General features: G+C 33.9%; 1 protein-coding gene across 2 annotated transcripts; it reads left to right on the forward strand.

The window, feature by feature from the left end:
* The first annotated feature begins 1,565 nt into the window (after window positions 1–1,565).
* On the forward strand, window positions 1,566–24,001 carry LKRSDH (Lysine ketoglutarate reductase/saccharopine dehydrogenase). 2 transcript variants are annotated; one of them, XM_076409954.1, is made up of 12 exons: window positions 1,566–1,722; window positions 4,746–5,115; window positions 6,494–6,751; window positions 7,563–7,706; window positions 9,570–9,761; window positions 9,822–10,138; window positions 10,194–10,264; window positions 12,768–13,113; window positions 16,418–16,668; window positions 17,343–17,566; window positions 23,128–23,568; window positions 23,629–24,001. In XM_076409954.1, exons 1-12 carry the CDS (start codon window positions 1,678–1,680, stop codon window positions 23,742–23,744), a joined length of 2,775 nt encoding a protein of 924 aa, XP_076266069.1. In that variant the 5' UTR covers window positions 1,566–1,677; the 3' UTR covers window positions 23,745–24,001. The 2 variants fall into 2 exon arrangements, with proteins under 2 accessions (XP_076266069.1, XP_076266070.1); XM_076409955.1 differs by having other exon boundaries at window positions 1,567–1,722; window positions 12,771–13,113.
* Window positions 24,002–24,131: the final 130 nt, after the last annotated feature.

Here is a 24,131-nt window from a genome sequence, read left to right on the forward strand (position 1 = left end):
TATCTATTCACAATATTATTTTAACTACTGCCAACTGACACTTTGAAGTCGGTGCCAAGCCCGCGAGCCATAGTATCTGGTACTTCTGTATCTATACCAAAAATCGATTAACACACCAATTATCAGCTCCTTGTTTTGATCGAAGGTCAGTTTGATAGACCTACGTTAAAATCCTTTTTCCAAGGCTTCTAATGTTGCCTAACTAATAATGTTAAAGTCAATTATCGTTAAGGATTGTAGAAGCTATATTGAGCACAATTTATTGAAATACAATCGGGTCCTATATTAAGATCTACTCTCAATAGTTATGGGTCCATTAGTCCATGACTAATCTTGTCTTGAATGTCCGGTGGCGGCTGATTTTAGCTCCCAAGAAGTAATTATGTAATCTCACTAAAATAAAATATTTTCTGTTACTTACCAAAAAGCAAATCGCACTTAGCATTCACGAATTCTTGTAATAAATGATAAAAAAAAAACTGTGATGGAAGTGCGAGCCACGGAAGTCACGTGGACCAGTGGAATAACCTACCGTCGGTAAGATACTGACTCACGCTATCGCTGTCGCTACTATTTATCTGAGCCACACGATCCTGTTCTGCAAGCTCCTTCAAACCTATACAAAACCTATACATATATACCTACACCTATACATCCATGTCTATACAAGTTTCGATTGACTAAAACTGCACATGCGCACTTGTTCTAATCTAGCCTGAGAGTTTTCATAACTACACGTCCTGTTCTATATACGTCTTGTTGTTTACCACAGATGTAGTTAGAAATAATTTTAGGTTAATTTTGTATTTACATTTTGTTGAGGTAATATATATAATGTTTCATAGGCAAAATTAGCGGCAGATAATGCGAAAATAAGTGTATAAGGCATGAATTATTAGTAAAATATTATCATTTTATAACAGTAATTTTGTAGATTGTTATAGAACAAAGCATATATTTTTATGTTAAATATTATGGAAACAGAACTTATTTAAGATGATAGTGAAGGTAAGAATGAAATATGGTCATATTTGTATACCTTTTCCGTATATTTGTTATTATACTTTTTATCTTTCTGATTTGACAGATATTTTAAAAGATATTTCCAATAAATACAAATACGAATGAAAAACAAATATACTAAGAAGGAATGCTAGAGTGTCAGTTGAAAAACTATTAGATTCGTTAGATGATCTGGTAGATATGATAATTTGGAAAAGGATTTTTAATATTAAGGATTTAAATATCCTATAGCAATTTTCAGAAATGCTATATTCAATTTAAAACATTAAAAGTATTCATTCTTAAAATATAATTTCATCTAATTAGTTAAAAATAACTGACTATTAATCACTTCGTCGAGTTTTTGAGTGATAAATCTTTCACTAATTAGAATGATCTAATTTGGCACTCAGAATCAATATTATTCTGATAAAAACTCTAAATTTTATAAACGCGGAATAATTGTTGTCACACCAACAACACAATAATCAAAACATATGTTTCAAATAGTGTTTATATAAAATAATGTTTTTATTTAATAAAGTGTGCGATATTAACTGCTTTGAACGATATCAGTATTGAGAAACGTCCGTTATCTTATTCGCGCTACTATTCTGGTGAAAGAACTCTTGGGAAATATTATTGTAAAGTGTTATTCGATGGTGTAAACATATCATGTGGAGAACGCTTAGCTATAATGTTGTTACCAAACGATTTTACGTAAGTTTTCCGAAAATATATGTTTTTATCCATTTTTAACACTAAATTCACAATGTTAACATTTAAAGTCGATTAATATTTCATTGTTCAGATACTAAAACAAGGTAAGCCTTTTGAAAAAACTAAACAAATGTATTTGCAAGCTCATATATTAAGTGCTTGCATATACTATGACAATTTTTACACTTAAACAAAGCTATATTGAGAAAAATTTGTAGAATATATATTAATCCAAGTATGTTCCATCATTCTCTACAAAATTGTTTGAAATCTCTAAAATTTCTAAAAGTATTTAACGGACTTAAGTAGCAGATTTCTTGAAATTGGTCAACAAAAGTATTGAATATCGAAGAAATTGGTTAGTTCTTTATATTAATACTTTGTTTGTTATTTTTACGTAAAGTATTATTTTTTACAAAAGTACACACGTAAGTGATCACTATTTATTAATAACAACAATATTGAAATTTCAAAATAGAAAGAGTCAACCAAGAAAAATACCCAATTAGAAATCATAAGAAAGTATAAGTTACAAAACGATCTACAAAAAATGATAAGCAAAAATATTCATAAATATTTACGCAGAAATTATTCAGAGAGATGGACACATACAGAATTTTGATTTATTTCCAAAATTAAATACTGAATGCAGCGAAAAGGACCTGTAGCATCCAAAATAAAAAATCTGACCAAACAAACGGCATGGATAAATAAAAATAATAATAAACAAAGAACCCAACTGAACGAAAAGGCAACAGAAAACTGTGAAGAGAACATACATGAATAGCGAAGCAAGAGTAAAATGAATAATATAACACACTAATTAACTAGAAGCTATTTTACAAAATTTTAAAATCTCACTGAAGAGTAAGAAAGCTGACGATTAAAAAAATACTAGCGATATGGAAAGAATAAGAAAGAAAAGTGACGACAGATGAAAGATAAAAAGTGTGGAACTAATATTGCTTAAAACATAATAAAAATAATGTAAAATAAAGCATGGGAAGAAAATAAACTCCTCAGAATTAACAAGTAGTATTTATTGTTCCGATACATAAAAGGCAAACAAAACGGACTGTAATAATTACAGACAGATACTACAGACAGATAATATGTAGTGCAGATCTATAGATACTTATGAACAAATAATAAAAATGCGTCTAAAGTCAGCGATAGATAACACCCACATAATCTCAAAATGTATTTTTAAAGTCCAAGGCAAATAACAGAAAATGTACAATCAAAAAAAAACGTATTTTAAGTTAAATTGTGGTCTATAGAAAAAGCATTTGACAAAATAAGAACACAGATGATGTAATTAAAGATAACACAAAGCCAAGCACCTTCAGAACACAAGCATAACCAAAGGTGGAAATCTAATTCCAAGTTCGATCATTGTATTATAAAGAACAAAAGTAAAACAAAAATTATGTTGATGTGAGAGTGAAAAGAAATAAATATCCATATTGAAAACGTAAACAGAGAACAAGTAAGTTCACTGATCAGTGAATAGAAATTGTAATTAGAGGAAGCCAGGAAAAGCGAATTAATAAGAACTAGAAAAATATGAATTTATATTTGGTTATGAATAGTCATTTATTAATAAAAAAGAAATATTAAGTGAAACAAAATGGAAGTATATAAAACGATATATGACGCTTGACTGCGAGAAAAGAGATACCAAAAAAGGCAAAAAAGGAAAACCAAGAAGCGAAAATTAAACATAGTGGATAAAGATGAATAGAATAAGAAACATAGATATTAGAAAAGACCTCAACATAGAAGCATTAGGAGAGTATATGAAAACGATACAAATTTAGTTGGTGATAACACTTACAAAAGAGACAAGACAGGTTAAGACCAAGGAGAATCCAGGTATGAAACAAAAATATAGAGCAAAAACAAGAAAGAATGAGCCTATTTTATACATAGAACATGACACTGAATATAATACGTCTAATCATCTTGATGATACAAAAGGTTTTCAACCTCACCTACTGAATAACTCCGACTTAGTAGATGATTAGCACTTAGCACACCGATGAAAATGGAACCAGCTGCGAAACGCCAAATTAAAATACCTGGTTTTTAAAATATATTTACTATATAAAATAGATCTTAAGGCTTGTCTTTTTACCTTTGTTCTGCAATTCTAGCACTGTATAACTTTCTTATTAATTGCTACATTACATATGCTTAGTACGATCTTAATTTACAAATTAATTTATTGCTACTGTTCTGTTATACTTGCTTTAACAACCAAGCAAAGCGAGTACGAGTTTAATTCATCAGTATATATTTCCAACATAAAAATAAACCTAAAATGCGTGTTATCCAGTAGCTGTATTTCTTTCACTTTGCTGTGGTTTAGCAAACTTATTTCATGTTTAAAAGAGAAATCTTGGAACGTTTCGTGTGTCCATTTGATTTCGAGATTATCGTGTAGCTCTTCATTCGTTGACAAGCATTGGTAATGAATTGTAGAACATTGTTTTGGGGGTATAGGATTACTAATTGGTTCAATGTTTTAGTGCAACTCCACATTTGAATCTCAAAGGTCCATATTGGCTTTATTATTGACCGATAAACCAATCTCCTTGATTTTAGGTCAAGTTGAGAGTATCTTCCGACTAACCTGTACAGTTGCTTGACCTTAAGTCTAATGCATTCTGCTTTTTGTCTAAGATGATGTTTCCAATTCAATCCACCATCGAGATATATTCCGAAATATTTATCTGAACGGTATAACTGCGGGATCATATTTCTCCGATTATTTGTAATAGTTATATCAATAAAGCGTTGAAAAGAGAAGGTTTTGGAAAATATCGAGCCAAAACAACACATAGTACATGAGAATAAAGTTCTTTAACTTCGTGGTACACAAAGAATCTTAATCAATCTATCTATTAAACATATCCAATATTAAAAAAAAAGAACCGAAACTAAGCAACCAATATTTTAATAAAAACAAACCATTGATAACTTAATTTTTGGTACCAGTAAATATCATTATTACTTTCTAGGCTACAAAGAAAACCATTGCCATACGAAGAGAAGACCAAAGCGTCTGGGAACGTCGAGCACCATTCTCTCCCAGCCACGTTCGTAAACTAGTCAAGAATGGCGTCAAAGTTATCGTGCAGCCGTCTAATCGCCGAGCCTACCCCATGCAGAACTACCTCAACGCCGGTGCCATCATCCAAGAGGATATATCCGAAGCCAATGTGATATTCGGCGTAAAACAGGTGCCTATCGACCAGCTCATTCCCAACAAGACCTACTGCCTCTTTTCGCACACTATCAAAGCCCAGGAAACGAATATGCCCCTGCTTGATGCTATCCTGGAAAAGCGAATCAGGCTCATTGATTACGAGAAACTAATGGATGAAAAAGGTTTTTTAAGTTTTTTTTTATTAGCATTAATTTGTTGTTTGTAATAACATTAACTTGTAAATTGTTATTGCTCTTAATGCTATAAAATAAAAAATTATAAATAAAAAAGCATTTGCCCAAAATAACAGGTCAATAGAAAAGTCCCCGGCCTACCATAGTGAAACACATTTTTTTGGCAAAATTATTTTTTTTATTCAACATAATTCCCTCCGACTTTTCGATACTATTTTTGTAGCAGGATTTCTCTTTTGCTTCAAAATAGGCCTCAGTTTCGGCGATGACCTCTTCATTCGACGAAAATTTCTTCCCAGCGAGCATTCTTTAGAGATCTGAGAACAGGAAATAGTCGCTGGAGGCCAGATCTGGAGACTACGGTAGATGAGGAAGCAATTCGAAGCCCAACTCATGGATTTTTTGCCATTGTTTTGACTGACTTGTGACACTGTGCATTTTCTTGATGAAGAGCACTTTCTTTTTCTTAAATGCGGCCATTTTTCGGCGATTTCGTCCTTCAAACGGTCCAATAACGCTATGTAATAGTCGCTGTTGATAGTCGTTCCTTTTACAAGGTAGTTAATGAAAATTATTCCATGTGCATCCCAAAATGCAAACGCCACAACTTTGCCAGTTGACTGTTGCGTTTTCCCACGCTTTGGAGCGGGTTCATCGTGTGTAGTCCACTCGGATGACTATCGATTAGACTTCGGAGTGTGATGGAGCCATGTTCCATCGATTGTCACATATCGACGCAAAGACTAGGGTTTGTTACGCTTGATCATCTTCAAAGACCCAATCATCAACTCGTCGTTGTTGTGAGCTCACGCGGCACCCACTTTACACAGAGCTTTATCATACCCAAATATTCGTGAATGATATGATGTACATGTTCAGTTGATATCTTTAAAGTGTCTGCTAATTTATTTAATTTCAATTTAGGGTCATCAATCATTTTGTGGATTTTTTAAATGTTTTCGTCGGTAACAACCTCTTTTGGGCTTCCACTGCGTTCACCATCTTCGGTGCTCATTTCACTACGTCTAAACGTAGCATACGAATCCTTAAGGGTTGATTTTCCTGGGGCAGAGTCCGGAAACTCAAGCCAAGTCTTTGCTTCAACTGTATTTTCCCTTCAAAAAACAACACGCGAAATTCCTTTTTATCCATTTTTTCCACAATAACAAAAGTTGCTTCACTCAAAATGTTATAATTCACAAACTAATGATCCGACAGATGTCAAATTGTACACGCATCTTTTGAGAATTAAACTAAAGAAAAAACTAAAAAACATGTGGATTTAATTCTAGTAGTAGTATTCACATCTATGTGTCAGGCCGAGGACTTTTCAAGTAAGTTGTTTCATTTTTTATTGTTTTTTCAGGTCAGAGGGTTGTCGCATTCGGTAAAATGGCCGGAATAGCCGGAACTGTCAATATTTTGCACGGTCTCGGTTTGAGGCTTTTGGCACTAGGTCATCACACGCCCTTTATGCACATAGGTCCAGCTCACAACTACAGAAACTCAAGCATGGCTAGACAAGCTGTTCGAGATGCCGGTTACGAGATCGCATTAGGTTTGATGCCCAAGTCCGTCGGACCGTTAACATTTGTCTTCACTGGATCGGGAAACGTCTCTCAAGGTGAGGCCATACACTTAAGAATTGTTTATTAGATCTGGAAACTAATTAGAAGCACAAATAGAAAATACTTTTGAATTTGAATTGAATACCATTATTTTCAGTCTTATGAGTTAAATCCACTAAAATTCCAACATTTGTTGCAAAGTGAAATATCTATGAGTCCAAAGATTCAACGAGTGCGATCTAATATGCTCTTCTAAAATTAAAAAACATGCTAACGAGGAATCCCTCTGACTGTTAATGAGCCATTTAGTGAAGATAAAACCACCACATGCTTCAAAAGACACGTTATTCATTTTTTAATTTAAAACACAAATGTTGGTCAATTGATAATGGATATATTTTCAATAATACATAATTTATTGTATTTTGATTAAACTACTTTTTCTACAAAAAAGAACTCAAATGAATTCTAATATTTGAACGAAATTTGATTTGCATTAAATTTTTAAAAGAATCGAAATTTGATGAACGAAACATATTTCACGATAAAGATTTAAAAAAAAAGAGAAAATTAATAGATATAAACAGAGATTGTGTAGAAAATATAATCATATTTTAACTGAAAATCATTTTTAAAAATCAATATAAAATCATTTTCACGTTTACCTACTACATAACATCAATTTAGATTGCATGTTGCCTCGAATGGTCAATATACATTATTATATATCAACAAACACAAAATCTCTGTATAATCGCCGTAACAGAAACTGTGTAAAAGCAAAACAATAAAACCCAATTGCAATCAACCAAGAAATTCATACTTAACGTTTTGAACAAATACCCTGACATTCAGTATGTTGCATAGGTTCGCAGGAAGTGTTCCAGGAAATGCCTCATGAGTACGTGGGACCAGACATGCTTCGTAAAGCTGCGGAACATGGAAGTTTAAACAAAGTATACGGTTGTGAGGTTCGCAGGAGACACTACTTGGAGAGGGCCGACGGAGGAGGTATGAGATTACATTTGAAATAATTAACAGTGTATTCAAAGCATGGCAAAACTTTGACTAAGGATGTGGAAAAAATATAATGATTAAACATATTTTTTGAAATAAATATCGAAATTTTTGTTGCCCAATATTTTTTCAAAATATCTTTAATATTAAGAATGCTGGAAATATATCGATATTTTTGTTTACCCATATTTTTCGATCCTTTTTGGAAAAATATCGATATATCGTATATCAAATCAGGTATCTATTGTATCTCTAACTATCTCTATTGATATAATATTTCTCATTGTTATTATTTTATGAGCAGTGATTATATGTAAACTCATTGTTCAATGATTTACTTTCGTTAACTTGTATTCTGCATATCTGGGTTCAGTAATTTATATTGTCCCTTGTCTGTTGTAATTTTGTCTCCAACAACACCGTAGTATTATCAGTATATATATATATATATATATATATATATATATATATATATATATATATATATATATATATATATATATATATATATATGATAAACATATGTGATACTGATATCACATGTGTATGATAAAGAACTGGTTCCAAAACAATTCCTTTTTGTACACCTGCTTTAGCTTCTTTTATCATAAAGTAAACTTCCTCTTGTTTCATTCTAAAGATATACTTATTAAATTCCATTTTAGGAAAGGCGTTTTATTTCCTTCTACCATATTTACTTTTACTCTCGTTATTTGGCTGGCCTGTTTGGTTATATGGATTCCAAATATGGGGTACCGCTATCAAATCTAATATATCCATCATTCAACGGTTCCAAAGTGCTGCGTGCCATTGTTGATGCTCTCTACTATCTTTCAAATGAAGTGATACAACGCGATATTCCTCTAGAGCCTATAACGAGTGTACTTCAACGTTTTTGTGTGAAGTACTTCGAAGGAGTGTCAGTGCATCCCAATGTACTCGCTATCAGCTAAATATGCAACGTGATAGTGAAGTGCGTAGACTAAAACGATTAACACCATTTGATTTGATTATTGGACATATGTAGACTTTATAATAAGCTTTAGAATAAGACTAATTAATTAACTCTTAAATCTCGTAGTTATACATTTTCATTACAGGTAACGATGCTTATAACTGATTTCAAGTTTCTCAAGTCTTTTTAATTTTGTTTCAATTGTTTCTTCATGTTTGGCCATTTTTTTCTAAGATCGTAAGATATTATTTATTGCATCTAATTTAGTTTCTTCTGTCCTAATTAATTGTTATTTGCCTTTTACTGTATATGAATAACTATTTCCAGTTGTGTTATTTTATTGTATTAAGACAATTTTAGGCGAAGTAAGAAAATTCTCTAAAATGTTTTCCATTTGTTCTGTTTTAAAGCCGTTTCCCTTCGCTTTTGAAGTTCTTCTCACTAACACACAACCTCGATAGGTTACTGAATAAATTTCTTCACCATTTACACATTTACCCTTTGCAAAGTGAGATGGCCTACATCTGGCCTTTCTGCGTAGCGGTTAAATATTTACTCACTATTCCATGTGACAGAAAATAGCTACGAATTGACTAAACATTTTATTTGGAACATCGCGTTTTATTACTCGCCAGGCAAAAAAGAAGAGTTTTATGTGATGTATTGTGATTGGCGATGAAAAACGGGTCTACTATCATAATATCCAAGCGCAGAATATCATGGATTATGTTCGAATACTCAGATGTAGCATAACTTGGTTGGCACAGGGTGTCGTCATGCTGAAGAAATTGTATTTTAATGTTATAAATTGATTAAAATACATGCAAGCGCCTATTAAATATAATTTTAAGCTCAAGGAAATCCGAATGCCTAAGAACCTAATCGATTTGTCTGTATTATAGGATTTGATGCTGCAGAGTACGAAGAACACCCGGAACGATATATATCAACATTCAGCAAGAAGATAGCCCCATACGCTTCTGTGATAGTGAACGGTATTTATTGGGCGGTGAACAGCCCCAAACTGTTGACGATACCAGACGCAAAACACCTATTGAGACCTGCTCACACACCCTGGCTACCAACCTCCGTCGGTACTACTCCAATAATTGTAATCCAATAGTGAGTATTTCATATTGATCATTGATTTCCAGGAGCACCAGCTTTGCCACATCGTACTCTGGCCATCTGTGATATATCCGCGGACCCGGGTGGTTCCATCGAGTTCATGAACGAATGCACCACTATCGACACTCCCTTTTGCCTGTACGACGCGGACAGAAACAAAGACACGAAAAGCTTCAAAGGTCCCGGAGTTTTAGTGTGCAGTATCGACAACATGCCCACTCAGATACCGAGAGAAAGTACCGATTTCTTCGGGGACCTCCTATTGCCGTTCATTTACGACATCATCAACTCTAACGCGGAAGAGCCTCTGGAAAAACACAACTTCAATCCCGTTGTACTTGGGGTAAATTCCTTGATTGAATTTTTCGTTTACTCTAAAATTACATCATTGTTTTCAGGCTATTATAGCTAGTAATGGACAGTTGACCACAAATTACGAATATATAAAGGAATTGCGAAAAACACACAGGTAAAATAAATAACATTTCAAATTTTTATTTTATAATTTGCATTAAATGTTTTTAATTACTAAACGACATAATCAGAAAAAACATACTTTAAAATACAATTTACAATTTCTTTGAAGATATGAAAATTTTCTCACATTATCCACAAGGGTAAATTTTAAATAAGAACCTCTGTAATAATTAACACGTTAATATTTAAACTTTTTTTTGTAGAGCAACCAATTAGTAATTTATTATAAACATATTATTATTTATACGAGGGCGGCCCGATAAGTACTTAGCCTCACCGCACGCGCCGCTACTATTGCAAGAGAAATTTACTATTGTGTAGTAAATTCTCGTAGGTGGTTTCTGCCAAAATTTCACTCGAATCAGACTCATAGGTTTATTTTAACCGCATGTGGTTTCGAACATGTGCTGTGATTTTAGAAAAATGGAAAAATAGCACTATCGGTGACTGATTCGATTCTTGTTTTTGTGGGGAAATGGGACAGCTAAATCATCATCATTGGAACGCTTAGATGCTATATACTTTGACTCTTCTCCATCGCTGTAGACCCTTATAAATTCATTAAACAAGTTTCAACCTGATCGCACATCGGTTTTTGATGAGCGATACACAGAAAAAGGCTACCACAAAGATGATAAAAACTAGCGTTGAGAACTACCGACTGAAAACAGTTGAAACAGTCGATAGTCGTAAAAGAGTCAAAACAATCGATAGTCAAAAAACTAGCGACTGAAAATAGTAATTACTATTTTCATTCAAATGCACGGTTCGATTGCTTTAATCAATTCGTGATGTCAGACGAAGATGAACAAACTCTTTCCTGTATACATTGTGAGAGAGGAAAGGACGGAGATAATTGGTTGGACCAGTTAATTTTATATGTGTTTATATTTTCCAGTGGTAGTATAAACGAGACGGAGATGTACATATTACAGAATACTATTAACATGCAATTAATAATTTCATTTTAAACAAAGTAGAGTTACTTTTATAACTGAATATTCTGAATAATGAACAAATATAGGCAATACAATAAAACTTAAACAAAACCTAAAAACTAAACATGTACAATAACTATAAATACTACATAAAAATTAAGCATATACCTAATCATAGAAAAAAATTCATGACATAATTATAAATGATCGAAAAATAACAACTATAGCTTCATTAAATAAAGTAAATACTTTATTTATTATTGAACGTAAATATTTTTAACAAAAATCGAGAGAGTAATCGAAATATTATCTATTTTTGTAAAGGTCGCGGCTAGGACAATAGAGCCAGAACATTAAAAATCAGTCGAATGAAACTAGTAAAATCAAATATAGTAACTAAAAGTGCACGATCACGAGACAGTCGATACTAAATAGTAACAAAATCAGTCAAACCTAAAATAGAAAACAGTCACCGGTAAAAAGTAGTAAAATCAGTCGAACCAAAAAGAGCGGCTGAACCAGTCGATAGTAAAAAGTAGCCAATTACTAAATAGCCGATAGTCGATTTCAGTCGATAGTTCCGTACACTAATAAAAAGCCAGGATCGAAGCTGCGCGAGATAATTGAGACAATAGGCATCTCAAAAGACCGCGTTGGTCATATCCTGCATTAAATTTTGGCACGAGAAAGAGAAAGAGAGACCGAGTAGTGTTTAATGCTGTTTAACCGCAACCCGAAGTAGTTTCTGCATCGTTTCGTGACGGTTGACGAAACATGGATCCATTTGTACATATCAGAGACCAAGGAACAGTCGAAACTCCTGCTCCGAAGAAAACGAAGGCTGTCTATCGGCTGAAAAGGTGATGGCCACCGTTTTCTGGGATTCACAAGGTATGATCTACATCGAACACCTAGAGAAAGGCAAAAAGGTCACAGGGCTGTACTATATTTCTCCGCCACGATCACACACCGACTCACACCTCCGCACTCGCCACGACCAAATTGGTCGAGATGGGCTACGAACTGCCCCAATCACCGCATTCTCCAGATTTGGCCCCGTGCGACTCCTTTTTGTTTCTGAACTTGAGGAGGTCATCGCCGCCACGGAAGTCCGCTTTGCAGACCTCGAGAAAACGTATTTTTCAAACGGGTTAAAGAACATTGGAGCATCTCTCCGTCGAGTGTATCGAGCTAAATGAAAACTATGTTGAGAAATAAATCGCAACTTTTCCAAAATGTTCGTTTTTCTTTTATAGGCTAAATATTTATCGGACTACCCCCGTATGTATAAGTGCGACACCTAACACGTCAGACGTCTCTTCATCTATTATTTGAAACAGGCTCTTTACGCCCACTTTGATTACTTGAACCAATTACTTATCAGCTATAATCATGTATTTCAATACGAGAATTTTATTTCAATACCGTATTAACACTAAAAATCACATCCATTGTCTTGTTTCGAATCATAGTATGTAAACACAAGTAGTTTAAGATATTAATTTTTATCAATTGCGTAATCAACACAATATTTAACAATGATTATAATTTCCCAAGCAGTCGTCATAAATCGTCAGAGATCAGCAACATGGAGAAGAACGTGCTGGTACTGGGCGCCGGCCGGGTGGCATCGCCGCTGATCGAATATTTGCACAGGGACAAATCCATCGGCATCACGGTGGCTTGTGAAAACGTCGAACTCGGCGAGAACTTGGCCGGTACATATCCGGGAGTGGAAAGCCAATACCTCAACGCGACGGACCCCAACAACTCACTGGAGAGTATAATAGCGAAGGCCGACGTCGTCGTTTCCATATTACCCGCCGACTTGCACTCCAAGATAGCTAGATTGTGTATCAATCAAAGGAAACACATGGTTACGGCGAGTTACATGAGTCAAGAGGTAAATATATTTATAGTGTATCTTTAGTTGCCTAACTGAAAGTTACAAAGTGACAACATACTAGTTTTCGAAATTCGACCTTAATCATTTAAATTATTAATGTCTCTTTTGTAAGAGTAATAATCATTGTATATATTAGATACGTCAATCTATAAGACGTCGTTGTTTGCGAGTACGTACATACGTTGTGAGGTAAATATATTTATCGTGTATCTTTAGTTGCCTAAATGAAATTCGTCCCTAATCAATTAAATTAATAATATTTATTTTGCAAGAGTAATAATCATTGTATATATTAGATATCTCAATCTATAAGACGTCGTTGTTTACGAGTACGTACATACGTTGTTATTATTTTGTATTGTTTTTGTCTTAATTTCCTGTAATATATTTCAAATTAAATGTCCAAAGGTACAGGTGAATAATTGCACAAACAGTTCTTATTTGCATGTTTCCTACCATCAGTTTTAATTTTTTTTTATTTGATATATATTGAATGTATTTACTATCTGCAATATTTGGTTGGTGCTTTGTGTATTTACCTACTGAATCAGAGATAGACTCACATCACCACTTTTTAAATATTTAGAGAATATTAATATTTTAGGCCGATATATAAATATTTTTATTTTTTATGAATTCTGATAGTGGGCTCAGAAAACTGATTGGGTGTTAGTTGAGGAATGGCGATTTGTCTATTTTTTGTAATAACAGCAACCTAAAGCTTAAAGATGGAACTTGTGTTACCTTAATGAGTTGCTTCCGAGGAAGACTTTGAAATGATTATACCGTGCTGGACCCCGTGCTTTTTGGTGTGTGAGCTTCTGTGTTATTGTTACGATCATATTTGGAGTGGCCCCCTCAGAAAGTCAAGTAAATAAACGGAACCTACGTTGGCCTACATCATTAGTGACGAATTTGAAATCGACGTGGTTGGCCGACTCGGCCACACGTTGACAAGATTTATAAATTATGCACTGTTGCAGCACGAATGCGAAGTTATGTCGCATCCAACCTACTCGTCAAACATTGCACCTTCTGATTAGTATTCGACTCGATACAATGTGACTTGGATATACGAAATTGGAAGTACGAGAATGAATCGATAATTGGATCGCGGCGAAACCAAAAGTGTTCTTTCGAAATGATATCGCCCTGTAGCCAGAAAGTTGAAAAATTGGAGAAAATGATGAACAATATTTTTATAAATATGTACTGTACAGATTTTTCTCAATAACTGAATCAGACTCATGGGAGCACCTAATAATATCTAAAATATGTTGATCAATTCAACAAAGTTTAAAATTCAAGGATATTTAGTGTTAATAGCAAACAAGAACCAATATCTGATTAATTTCCTTAATCCAGTGAAAGAATTTACTGTTCCATATTTACTGAATCTTGTACTACAGATTCAATATCAAAGACTAGAAATAAAAAATTTGTTGAAGCAGTTAAACCACTACAAACGACAAAAGTACAAATTAACTAAAAACTAAAAAATATATTTCGCTCAAACAAATATTGAACGAATATTTGGATGGAATAAGTTAATAAATATTATTTTAATAGCAATATCCATGAATGTTAAAAATATATCCGTACCAGGTGTACCGGAAAGTCATTACCGGGTCTTTTAACATATGTCGCTAGGTTTATGTATGCAATGTTACGATTTGACACATGAAAATATTTTGTGAAAGTAACACTGTCATAGATTTATACGTTTTTTTTGGAATTTATTAAAAGAAAAAGCCGCTAAAAGTCATCGTTTGCTGGTAAAAACTTAGGATTTCGAAAAGTGAAAAGTTGTAATTTCGATGTGCAAGACAAAGAACGTTCTAGTAAACCGGAAAAGTTTGAAGATGCGAAACTTCAAGAGTTATTGGATGAAAGCCCAACCCAGCAGAGGCGTTAAATGTGGCCCAAGAAAAGATTAGTGACCGAGTACGAACAATGGGGAAAATCCAAAAGATGGGAAGATGGGTTGCCATTGGAAAATTGTCTGTGAAAAGCTACTTCAAAGGTGTGATCGGAAGTCATTTCAGCATCGAATAGCGATGGGTGGTGAATGATGAAAGTGAATTTATTTTGAAAATTTAATTAATTAGACATTGAAGTTATTTTACACTACGTTAACGCGCCGTCTCATAAAACAAAATCACTCAAGGAAGCATTGAAAACACTTGGATGGGACATATTATCGCACCCGCCGTACTATTCAGACCGTGCCCCGTCCAACTATCAATTTTTCGCATGAATGAGACACGCGCTTACAAAAAAGTTAGAATACAGCTCGATGAATGGTTTTGCTCAAAGGGCAAACAGTTATTTTGGGATAGCATCCTTAAATTACCTGAAAGGTGGGTAAGATGTATATACTCAAATAAAGTACACCTGGTACCCCATATATGAAGATAAAACACATAGAGACAAAATAATATGAACACCATCCAACATAGTACAACTTATTAATTGCAATATTGCTTTCGTAAATAACGTCAGCATGTATTTTTATCTCAGTTTACATCCTAAGTCTCTTGAGTTATATTTCAGTGTATTATACACATTGTTCTACGAGGATTGAAACAAGCCATCGGTAAACTTTGACCAAAACGTTGAATTGTATTACGTTGCACGAGCGACAATATCCATGATAGTGACAGTAGAAAACGTGGTAAAACATTATCGACGAAGAGGAATAATGGGCGAAATCTAACGAACATTAAAATGGATTGAGGTTATACAACAAATAACTACCATGACAAAACCTGGACTACCTACTACTAACTACCTAGACGCTTAATGATTAGAAGAATGTGTTATGGTCCGACGAATCATAGCATGCGTTGTTTCCTACAAACGGTGGTGTTTATATATGGAGAAACCTAAAAGGTTTCATTATAATTTGGATGGTGAGATCGTGATATTCAGCTGATCCTCTCATTCACATCATTACCCGATTAGTGCGAATGAATAACTCGACATCCTCAATGATGAAGTGACTAGGACTAGCATATTACTGTCAAAACTGCTATATTCCAAGATGATAATGCGCCGATACATACAGAAAAAATAGTTCAATCTTAGTTTAAGGAACACCAGAATATCATCAAACGTCATCTTCCGTTACTAGCGCCATCGCCAGACCTCAACATAATTGGACCGTTATCGCTATCTTAAATATTATACATTTTGGTAAAAAAAATGTGTATTGTATGCATTGATGTCCATATCATTTTGTACTTCTCCTGTATAACAGATAAATCAACACACAACATACTAAGTTACGTTTTTTTTATAGATCAGAAATCTCAACGAAGCTGCTTGTAACGCCGGAGTGACCATATTGAACGAAATCGGTTTGGACCCGGGCATCGATCATTTGCTGGCATTAGAATGTATGCAGGAAATACAAAGCTTGGGAGGACGGATTACATCGTTCGAATCATTTTGTGGAGGACTGCCGGCGCCTGAGTTTAGTGACAATCCTTTGAGATACAAATTCTCTTGGTCTCCACGAGGCGCTCTACTGAACACGGTTTCTTCAGCAAGGTAACATTTAATTAGAAATATCGATATGATAATGTTTGGTTAGCCGGAGAACATCTGGTTGCAAGAGTGCAAAAAACATAGTTAAAATTAGTGTTGGGAACTATCGACTAAAATCTACTATCGACTTTTAGTAATTGACTGCTTTTTACTATCGACTGTTTCAGTCGCTATTTTTGGTTCGACTGATTTTACTACTTTTTACCAGTGACGGTTTCGGTCGACTGTTTTCAGTCGCTATTTACGGACCGACTTATTTTGTTACTATTTACTATCGACTATTTTAGTCGTGTACTTTTAGTTATATTTTAGAATCTACTAGTTCGACTGAATTTTAACGTTCTGGCCTTGTCGTCCTAGCTGCGACCTTGACAAAAATGTACCCAATTTATGCTTACATAGAATGTAACATATATAATTGTATAATTTTTTTGGTAGTAAATAACAATACATTGTATATTAATAGTGTAGCATTTTGGAACGATATTTTTCAAGATTCTTAATATAATAGGGTAAAAAGATTAAAATTGTGAATGATAAATAATAAAACACTCTCTCGATTTTTGTTAAAAAATATTTCCGTTCAAAAAATAAATAAAGCATTTACTTTATTTAAAAAAGCTCTAGTAGTTATTGTGCGATCATTTTTAAGTATGTCACCATCTTCCGATATTTAGGTACCTGAGCAAAGGCCAGATTGTGGAAATCAGCGAAGGCGGCGAACTAATGAGGGCAACCAAGAGCCTGGATTTTCTTCCCGGCTTCAACCTGGAGGGCTTCCCCAACAGAGACAGCACCCACTACGCTAAACTGTACGGAATCGAAGACGCAAACACGGTCCTCCGAGGCACACTACGTTATAACGGTTTCTCCCAGTCAGCTAGGATCCTACAGTTTCTCGGTAAGGCCCTCATTTGAACTCATTGGTGCATTATATTAGTATTAATGTAAAAAATAATCAAGGGTTTTATCTAATCCATTATTACTCATCCAAAGTGTTAGTGACATAAAAATAATTGTTAATCACATGACAAAATATCTGCATCATATAGTTTTAATTATTGGATACTTTCACGGAGTGTGTACATTTTATTTTAATTAAAATTAACTAATATTATCTTCTACGCCATAGGCTTATCGTACAAAACATACTGCTAATTAGTATAGTATCTTTTTGGGTATTGTTCATAAACTATCGATCTTTTCGCTTAACCCATTTCTTCCCAGTGTTGGTGTACGCAACACGAAGTTTAACTTCACAAAATGCATTCAAAATAAACTTATTATACACAAGTCACCATGCATGTGTTAAAAGACATTCACAAGCTCTCTGAAAAATAATAAATAGTGAAAGTGTGAAAAAAATAAATCATTGAAAACATGTTTGTTTCAATATTTTTCAATAATTTATTTCAAGTATCAAAATATATATTTTTCAACTCTTATGTGTATATTTCTGAATGTTATATATGATGAATTCACATTCATTATTTTATTCCTTACCCTATTTTCGGATTATAGAACATAGAAATGGTTTTATATAAAAATACTAACCACTGAAGAAATTATAGCTATTATTAATGAACTAAAGACAGCAAAAGCCATTTATGCACTCATCATACATCCTGACGTAAACGAACTTACTGATGAAGAAGAAATAGAAGATGGACGTATGATGGACAGTAGAGTGGTGGGCATATTTGAAATTAATTTTACTATAGACGACAAGACAGTACCTGAAACTACACAATATACTTCTAAAAAAAACAAAACAGAAAAAGAAGAAACCTAGAACAAAAGGGCTGAAGTTTGGTCTAACTTATACTGAGACTCCTAAAAACTGTAAAGTCAAATGTGTCGAAAAAATAAAGAATAATTTTGGGAATCTTACACCATCACAAATGTTTGAACTTTTTTTAGACAAACTAATTCTGAAAAAAATGTATTGTTATCATTATATTCTCTGGCTATCACTCTCTCCCTCAAACAAAATTTTACTGGAGATTAGATGAAGATGAAGTTATCCCTCTTGTATGCAAAACATTGTCACGAAACAGATTTGATGAAACAAAGATGTACATCCATCTTTCTGGTAATGATAAGTTGGATAAATCTGATCAAGTTTTCCAAGCTAAGAATTTTTTTTAATGAATTTAGTAAAGGGTTTATGCACTTTGGTGTAATTTTCCATAAGATATCAATTGATGAAGAGATGGTGCCATATTTTGCTCAGCTGGAGGATATGTGTATCAGTTTGATCCTGGAGATGGTGGAGCTTTACTAAAACTAATGTAAACCTAGGTTTAGGTGAAAGGGTTGTAAAAAACTTGTTGAAAATTGTTCCTGATCCTGAAAATCATACCATACTTCTTTACGAGCTGGTACAATTAAAAAAAAGTGGCTTCCTGTCCACTTCAAACAACAAAAGAAGCCTTAGCGAAAAAATCAAAAGGAATCTTTGATTATAGATTTGATTCTAACAACAAAGTATTCACTGTTAGGTGGCATGACAATTCTGTTGTAACAGTCGTTACCAACTTTGGTACCTTTGATCCAATAATGAATGTAAAGAGATACAACCGGAAGGAAAAGAAGCACAACATAACCTCAACCAAATGTTACTCACCAGTATATCAAACTATATAATCCGAATTAGAGGCAAAAAAATGGTGGTGGTCACTATTCTCCAATAGAATTGACAGTGCTATTGTAAATGCCTGGAAAATGTACCAACTGGCAACAGAAAGAAATAATTTATATTAATTTATATTATATAATAATACACAGCATACATGCAACCAACCCCGCAAAAGGGAAAAGTGTGATTTAAATCAAACAGACACAGGATCACATTAGCTGCAATTTATTGCCCTCCAAGATACAACCAGAAGAAGGAAAATTGTTTGAATGTCCTAAATAAACTAAAAGAAAAATTTTATAATAGCTGCGGCTATTGTATAATAGTGAACTAGAACGCAGACAAGAAACCCAAGCTGTGTGATCTTGTATAGTTGTGTACTAAAATGTACTAAATAGTAAAATACTGAAAAATGCTATTAATTTTTATTTTATGAAAAACTAAGCCAAGGCCAAAGAATCTTCTTAGACAATTGCCCAATTTTAAGTTATTATAGAAACAAATTGTAGGTTAGTCTGCAACGACGAGTAATAATATAACAGGTCAATTGAAAAGTCCCCGACCTACCATAGTAAAACACATTTTTTGGCAAAATTAGTTTTTCTTATTCAACATAATTCCCTTCAAGGGCGATACACTGATTATAGCCACCCTTCAACTTTTCGATACCATTTTTGTAGTACGATTTGACATTTCCTTCAAAATAGGCCACAGTTTCGTCGATCACCTCTTCAATCGACGAAAATTTCGTCCCAGCGAGCACTCTTTTGAGATCTGAGAACAGGAAATAGTCGCTGGGAGGCAGATCTGGAGAATACGGTGGATCAGAAAGCAATTAGAAGCTCGTCGTTTTCACTGACTTGTGACACGGTGTATTGTCTTGGTGAAGTAGCACTTTATTTTTCTTCAAATAAGGCCGTATTTCCGCGATATCGTCCTGCAAACGGTTCAATAACCCTATGTAATAGTCGCTGTTGATGGTCCTTCCTCTTTCAAGGTAGTCAATGAAAATTATTCCATGCGCATCCCAAAATACAGACCCCATAACTTAACCATAACCTTGCCAGCCGACTGTTGCGTTTTCCCCCGTTTTGGAGTAGGTTCCTCGTGTGCAGTTCACTTGTCCACCACTGCAGTCCAGGATGACTATCGATTGGACTTCGGAGTTAAATGATGGAGCCATGTTTCATCCACTGTCACAAATCGACGCAAAAACTCGGGTTTATTACGCTTGATCTTCTTGAAACACTGCTCCGAAACATCAACTCGTCGTTGTTTTTGGTCAAAAGTGAACTCGCGCTGTACTCACTTTGCACAGAGCTTTCTCATATCCAAATATTCATGAATGATATGATGTACACGTTCAGTTGATATCTTTATAATGTCTGCTATTTCATTCAATTTCAATTTACGATCATTCAAAGTCATTTTGTAGATTTTTTAATGTTTTCGTCGGTAACAACCTCTTTTGGGCGTCCACTGCGTTCACCGTTTCCGGTGCTCATTTCACCACCTTTAAACTTAGCATACCAATCCTTGATGCTTGATTTTCCTGGTGCAGTGTCCGGAAACTCGGCATCAAGCCAAATTTTTGCTTCAACTGTATTTTTTCCCTTCAAAAAGCAATATTTTATCGACACCCGAAATTCCTTTTTATCTATTTTTTCACAATAACAGAAGTTGCTTCACTCAAAATGCTATAATTCACAAACTAATGATCCGACAGCTGTCAAATTTGTACATGAATCTTTTGAGGGTTAGGGCTAACTAAAACACATATGAATTTAATTTTAGTAGTGCCATCTATGTGTCAGGCCGGGGACTTTTCAACTGACCTGTTATTAATGATTAGCAAAAAATAATGATTCCAAAATAAAATATTATATGTTATTATCGATGCCCAGTATTACGTTTCTAAAAATGATGATCACATGAAATGAATGAATGATGAAAGAATGTTAATTCACGCCAATGTACTTGGCAATCAAGTTTTACTTCGTGATGGCAGTGAAGTACGTCGACTAAAACGTGTACTACGATTCAATATGATTAATAAACATATACAGATTTTAGAATAAGATAGTTCATACAAGAAACCACTTAATGAAGTGGTCGTCATATCAGTCATCATAAAAAATATAGCCCTTCCAATAATACAACGTCATCAACACCCTCGAATGTATTATCAAAGTAATTCATAAAAACGTAAAATCTCTCTTAAATTCAGAGTCTTTTTCTTTCTCATTTTACTAATTAGAATTACTCTAGTTAAAAAGAGACAGAATGATCATATAATCAAATCGATCTATAAAACTAATTTTGTGTTGGTACTGGTCGGCACCGTTGTCATATGTCTATGTAAATATAATAAAACAACTCTAAACTACAAACCATTGTGGCTATTTAATTAACCGTAGTTTAAGTCCTTCAATAAATATGCATTAGATGTACGGTAGTGTTAAAATAAAATATATTTTATAACGTCATTCTTAATTGGTTATTTTATTTACATTCGTATTTTTTGTCAGAGTCAAAATAAACGAAAACTTAAGTTTGGTGCGGCAACGTTGCATTATACATTTTGATGACATGATTTGGCTATTTTATTGGAAGGACGATACTTATTGCCCACTGAATGGATTGTTCCACCACTAAGGGCAATCCAAATTTTTAATATTGATATCATTTAAGTCAATAAACAAATTGAGAATAGTAAAGACCCTTGAAACACGTGGATTACTTTTTCAATAAGGGGCAATATGTATTTTCTTATAATTTCCGTTATATAATATAACCATCCTGACATGAAGAAGATCATTTCAGTAAGTAATCTGCTGTACAAACTTATAATCTAAATATTATTCTAGATACTGTTCTCATAATTATTCATTTTTACTGACGGACAAGTCTTTCTACAAAGGGTGAATGTCACATGGGTAGATTTTGTCTCATTTGCTTTGTTACGCCATGTTTTCAATCACAATTCGACTTTATTTAAATAAAGTTGGAGATTTCTTATGGCTGATATTGGATCCACGTGTGATGATAAAACCGTTGTATCGTCAGCATATGTTCCAACAATAGTATTTCTTGAGGTCGGTAGGTCAGTTGTATACAATAGATATAACAATGGACCAAGGACACTGCCCTGCGGAATACCTGAATATATTGGATGTAAATCAGTGTATTCGTCATTATGTTTCACAACAAAATGCCTGTCTGTAAGGTATGATTTTAGTAGTTGAAAGGGCGTATGGCACAAAAGCTTTTTTAATTTAATCTGCAGTCCAGTGTGCCACACCTTGTCGAAGGCCTGAGAAATATCGAGAAATGTTACTTGTTTATTACAGAAGCCAAATTGATGGTCTGGAATAATATTTCTCTCTTCTGTGATTCTTTTCAGTTTCTTAAGGTACAGCTTATCAAAAACTTTAGAGATCACAGGTAACATGCTTATGAGACGATAGCAGGAGGCGTCTTCTGATTTTTTCCCTGGTTTAAGAATCATAATGATTTAAGACACTTTCCAAGTGCTAGGAAAGTAATTAGGTCTTAACATGCGATTAAATATAAACGTAATTAATTTGATACACTTCTCTGAGAGCTCTCTCTCTCTCTCAAGATTCTTCCAGTGTTTAAGTCAAAACCAGGAGCTTCTTAGCACTGATTTTTTATTTATTGTTTGATGGCAGATCCATTTGAAACGAAGTGTTAAGAAAGTAAACTATGTCGTTTACTTCTGTTGATATTTCAGACGAGTAGTTTAAAAAACATAAATTACACCTTTATACAATTATTCTTAACTCTAACACTATTCTCGTTAGGTTTACTAGACGTAGAGCCGCATCCATCATTACACTCCCAGGGACCTGAAATCACCTGGAGACAATTGGTTTGCATCTTACTCGGACTGGAAGATACCAACATCTTCTACGACAATCTCAGAATAAAAATTACGGAACGAACAGGCAGCGACCATGCCGTTGATGTTCTGGAAGACTTGGGGCTCTTAGAGGACCAACCTGTAATAAAATGCGGCTCTCCCCTCGACACCCTTACCCATTACCTGTCGATCAGATTGGCCCTGGGCAAAAATGAAAGGGACCTGGTCATCTTGAGGCACGATATAGGCATTAACTGGCCCGACAATAGAAAAGAAACCCGCGGGGTAAATTTTGTAGTGTACGGCGATGTGGACGGACACTCTGCCATGGCTAAAACTGTTGGATATCCAGCTGCTATCGCCACCAAGATGATACTGGACGGTAACCAACTCTTTCTCTGTATTGCAAAGACACTAGTACAATAATTTTCCGCATTTTCAGGTGAAATTCAGGAGAGAGGTAGTATTTTACCATTCGCGCCGGAAATATACCGACCAATACTGCAAAGATTGCGAGCTGAAGGTTTAAACAGCACAGAAACATCCAAATTTTGTTAAAATTAAAAGAAGTCATTGTAGGTTTAATCTTGTATTCCTGGTTGTCTGTATATAATATATTTTAATAATAAATTTTATAACTCTTATTAAATATTTATTAAAAACTAAATATCTCATTAACTTAATAAAACACTCAATGCTTGTTTCTACTAATCTATAGTACTAATAAGATTGATTAATTTTGTGTATTAAATGTATATTATATTCATATAATGTATATTTTAAACTAATCTGTAATAAATTCAAATAAAGCTGTATGTTTTTGTTGTCAAAATTACAATAAATGATATGTACAATAATTTAAGACGCCGAAATATTAGTATATTATTATGTTATTATTATAATTATATTATTAGACTTTATTAACTTTGAAATATTACGTATAAA

The sequence above is a fragment of the Rhynchophorus ferrugineus genome, unplaced genomic scaffold, assembly GCF_030347505.1.
Source record: "Rhynchophorus ferrugineus isolate W39M unplaced genomic scaffold, kcgeb_rfMv2 rfM7, whole genome shotgun sequence".
NCBI classification, from domain to species: domain Eukaryota; kingdom Metazoa; phylum Arthropoda; class Insecta; order Coleoptera; family Curculionidae; genus Rhynchophorus; species Rhynchophorus ferrugineus.